At 44.0% G+C, this 4,350-nt stretch overlaps 1 protein-coding gene across 2 annotated transcripts in view; it reads right to left on the reverse strand.

Annotated features, from left to right (window-relative positions):
* The window catches only part of LOC309376873 (F-box only protein 44-like), a 28,460-nt gene extending 25,914 nt beyond the window's left edge, over positions 1-2,546 (reverse strand). The window contains exons 1-2 of one of the 2 annotated variants that reach the window (XM_081923788.1): positions 2,232-2,539; positions 479-659 (exon numbers count right to left, since the gene is read on the reverse strand). In XM_081923788.1, the coding sequence (XP_081779914.1) occupies positions 479-659; positions 2,232-2,463 (413 nt within the window). In that variant the 5' untranslated portion in view covers positions 2,464-2,539. Of the gene's footprint in view, positions 1-478; positions 660-2,231 lie in introns of both variants that reach the window. The other variant, XM_081923787.1, reaches the window with a different exon arrangement.
* Between the last annotated feature and the right edge of the window lie 1,804 nt (positions 2,547-4,350).

Raw genomic sequence — 4,350 nt, forward strand, 5'->3', positions numbered from 1 at the left:
AACATGAAAGCCAGATAAGCTTTGCAACCCCATAGTTGCCTTTGACTGTACTTAACCATCCAGGGGTCCTTGACCTTTACCTTTTACCCACAGCTTTTGGACCACGTGTTCTAAAAGGCTCAGCAACTGGCTATTGTGGGCAACCTCTAGCTCCCTGGAAATAAAGTCCCCCCCCCCATGCAGAGGCAAGGAATTATGGTCTGCTAGCAACCTTTTTATGGGAAAGCCACTGGGGGCCTGGCTCTCACCACTCTCCACAACACACATTTCTTTAGTCCATACAAAAAAAAGAACAGCTCATTTGATAGGATTTGGTGATGCAATTTGCTTCACCTTTTTATGACCATTGCATTTTTATGGGTTATATTTATTGGGGGGGGGGGCTGCTTTCCTTATGCAGAATACAGTGTGAAGCACAAGAACTCGCACCAGGGCAAATGAAAACTCCCTTGAGTTTGGACAATGATAGGTTCCTCACCCGTTACGTGCAGCAAAGCATTTGTAGAGCTGAACAGGAGCATCTTCATCATTCTCCCCAAAATAGCCCATTTTATAAGGGCTGAGCGTCTCACCGACGCTTTTTGAGTCTTCTATGGACAGTTCCTCAGTTTCCCAGTGGCCCTTGGCAGGTGTCTGGATTTCCCAGGAGTCCAGGCCATCTGACGCAGTGTGTGTGACGGGGAGACAGAAAATGAAGGGAGAGGCTTTGAGTGCATGGAAGCAGACCGTGGGTTAGAAAGAAAACAAGAATGACTTAGGCCACTTTCAGACTGTCCCTGTTTCCAAGAAGGACTCAATTGCATAATGGCAAGTTCAGGGTCTCAGATTTAGGCTGGTTTTGCGATGGTGGCAAGCAACCTGCATCACAACAAAATCAGACTTCTTGACACAATGCCATAAAACCTCCCCACAAATGAATTTTCTTGATAAATAGCCAGTATCCTTAAATGTGGGGCAAACAATCAGGATGAAGGGGCAAAAAACAGGCAGTCGGGAAATGAACATAGTTTAGTTATCACCCTTGGTTTGCGTAATTAAGTAGTAGACACCCAGAAGTTAACTGACATTATTATATTGGGTCCATTAATTCCAACAGGTCTACTCTGAGGAGCAGGTGTAGGGAAACTTTGGCCCTCCAGATATTGCTAATCCTTTTTTGATTGCTGGGGTAGATGGGAGTTATAGTTCAGCAACCTCTAGGTTCTCACACCTGGAAAAACAAGGTTCTTGGCTATTTAGAATATGTAATTATGTATATGTAATCTCTGCCACTCCTGCTTCTTCTGCCTCCTAGCAGGCCTGCTGGCTGTCTGTCTGTCCCAGATTATTTGTATTCACTATGACTCATTGCTGTACTTTGGATTGTCCTGAATACCACCATATGGTAAAGGTAAAGGGACCCCTGACCATTAGGTCCAGTCGTGGACGACTCTGGGGTTGCGGCGCTCATCTCGCTTTATTGGCCGAGGGAGCCGGCGTACAGCTTCCGGGTCATGTGGCCAACATGACTAAGCCACTTCTGGCGAACCAAAGCAGCGTACAGAAACGCCGTTTACCTTCCCGCCGGAGTGGTACCTATTTATCTACTTGTACTTTTGATGTGCTTTCGAACTGCTAGGTTAGCAGGAGCAGGGACCGAGCAACGGGAGCTCACCCCGTCATGGGGATTTGAACTGCCGACCTTCTGATCTTCAAGCCCTAGGCTCTGTGGTTTAACTCACAGCGCCACCCGCATCCCGTTCACCATATGGTAGCCAAGCCCAAAGCCCACAGTCCTGTTGGGATGCATTTTGGCTTGCCTGCTGATGAAACTGAATGTGTGATGATTGATAATATTGTCATTTATCTGTTTCAGACCCCTACGTAGTAGCAGTTCCCAGGACATTGTCCTGTTTGCCTCTGTATAGTTCTATCCTCATTTCAGATATTGTGGTAGGTTGAAATGTTTAGCTGGTGATATTGTCAGGTTTAGCTGCTGATAACATTGCAGTGCTTAGCTGGTGAGTTATCCCGATGTTGAAAACCAGCTCAAATATTATGAAAAAAATATCATCAGGTGAACTTCAAACCGGTCTTAAATGATATATTGCCCAGCCCTAGTGTAGACATTACTGTGCTAGATGAACCAATATTGAGACACAGTGAAAATCAGCTTCCTATGTTCCTAAAGGCTTTATTATTCAGATTTCTGTCCAGGAGCGTTTTATTCTACCAGATAAATGAGGACATACCTTGGCCATCAGGGTTCTTGATTAAGTTCTTCTTTAGGCGGGAGAAAATGTAGAAAGCCAATGGCTTTGGAGAAGAGTCATGGTCCCTTTTCCGGAACTTGCGCTTCCACAGGACCGGCAGGTCTACCAAGTCCCGCCACTGAGAGCAGACCAGCCGGCAATTGCAAATGAGGTCTCTTGCTGGAACCAGAGACAAGATATCCAACAGAAGGTTTTCGGGCAAATTTTCCATCCCAAGACTTTCCCTGCCTCAGGAGAGTTAGCACCTGTGTCAAATGACCAACGATACTCAAGGGTTGCCCAACATCCTCCTATAAGGACGATCGGAGGCTGGCAGACTCCACACACACACGCCCATCTCTCATGGATTTGCCTTGCAATTTAGGGTGGGAGTCACAAGACCAGGAGAACGCAAGCACAGAGGAAATAGAATGGCAATAAAATCTGCAATGAAAATACTGGCTTGTAGTTTAAAGGTGAATTTTGGACATAATGGAGATGTAAAAGATCTGGATGATCATAAAAGATGCAGGAGGAAATGATTTAAAAATAGGACCTACAAAGGGGAGGAGGGAAGTCCCGGAGATTCTCTGGAATTTTGTTTTTCTGTTGTATGTGGATTGTGATATGTGATTGTAAAACTTTGATCTGAAAAACCAAAGAATTTTTTTTTTCAAAGGAAATGCTGGCTTGAAAAAGAAGGGGCGGGAAAATATCTCCTTGCTTTGGGATCAATATCGCAAAGGGTTCAACACTGCCAGCCTCTTTATGGGACTGGATAACAGGCCCCGATTAACCGGTATTTACAACATTGAGGCATCAAGCAACAGTCATAGAAAAGTAAGTTATGTAAAACTAAGCCGATGCGCGCGCGCGCACACACACACACACACACAGACACACACACACACATATTTTGAGAGCCAGTGTGGTAAGTGTTGAATCAGGGCTGAATCTAGACACATCAGAGAAGCGTTTCAGTTAAACACATTGTAAACTTTGTATGAAAAATCGGGTTGGCAAAAGTGGAACTCCACAGCACCATCTGGTGTCACAGTGTTATAATGCATAAACAACGCATATATTGTAAAGCGCTTTTTCTTTGCCAATGTAGCTGACTCCCAAGGTTCAAATCCCCACATAGCCACAAAGCTCACTGTGTGTGACAAGTTTTTGTGGGCCAGAATCAGCCCACTTTTTGAATTATGCTTAGTTAGGAGGCACAGTTGAAAAGAATGGGCACAGCAGATCCTATGGGCAAACCTTTGGGTAGTAGCCAATGCTGGTCCTACACAGAGTAGACCCATTGAAATCCCTGACCATGATTGACATAGATCTATTAATGCCTAAGATTTGTAGAATTGTAGAGATAGAAGGTTCATCTAGCCCAACCCCTTGCTATGCAATGGGTCTACGTCGAGGAAAACCTAGTTGTATCCAACCATGTCAATTTCGGTTTCTTTCGGGTTCTCATTTTTTCAAGTTCTCCACATTTTCAGATCAGGATGTGTGTGTGTGTGTGTGTGTGTGTGTGTGTGTCTGTCCTCATGAAAATTCATCCGGACACAAAAGTTGTTTGGGCTTTTTTTTTTTTTGCTGTTGTTGTTGCAAAATCTCAAGAATAAATGAAGGAGTCTCTTCTCATATTCTTCTGCTGAAAATGAGTGAATTGGTGAAAATGAGTGAATTCTGTATCTTCAGATACAGAAGTGTGCATGCACACGAAAGCTCATACCAAGAACTGACTTAGTTGGTCTTTAAGGTGCTACTGGAAGGAATTTTTTTTGTTTTGACTATGGCAGACCAACACGGCTACCTATCTGTAACTGGGAAAGAGGAAACTGAGATAAGAGGAGAGAGTCATCTTAAGGGCTGTCACATAGAAGAAGATGGAGCAAGCTTGTTTTCTGGCCACCAGTCAGGGATTCTTTAACTGTCACTTCTGCATTGCAGTGGTTTGGAGTACTGTAGATGAGTAACAATGAAGATATTTCCTGTTTAAAATTCTACTGAATGAAGACTTTCTTTTTCTAAACGTCTGTCATGTTGGACCAAAGGGTGTTATTCCTGATCAGATGTGACTTCAGTTTAGAAATGAGCTGAGCGATACATTTTAGAA

Source organism: Podarcis melisellensis (genome assembly GCF_964234715.1).
Source record: "Podarcis melisellensis genome assembly, chromosome: 8".
In the NCBI taxonomy this organism is placed as follows: Eukaryota; Metazoa; Chordata; class Lepidosauria; order Squamata; family Lacertidae; genus Podarcis; species Podarcis melisellensis.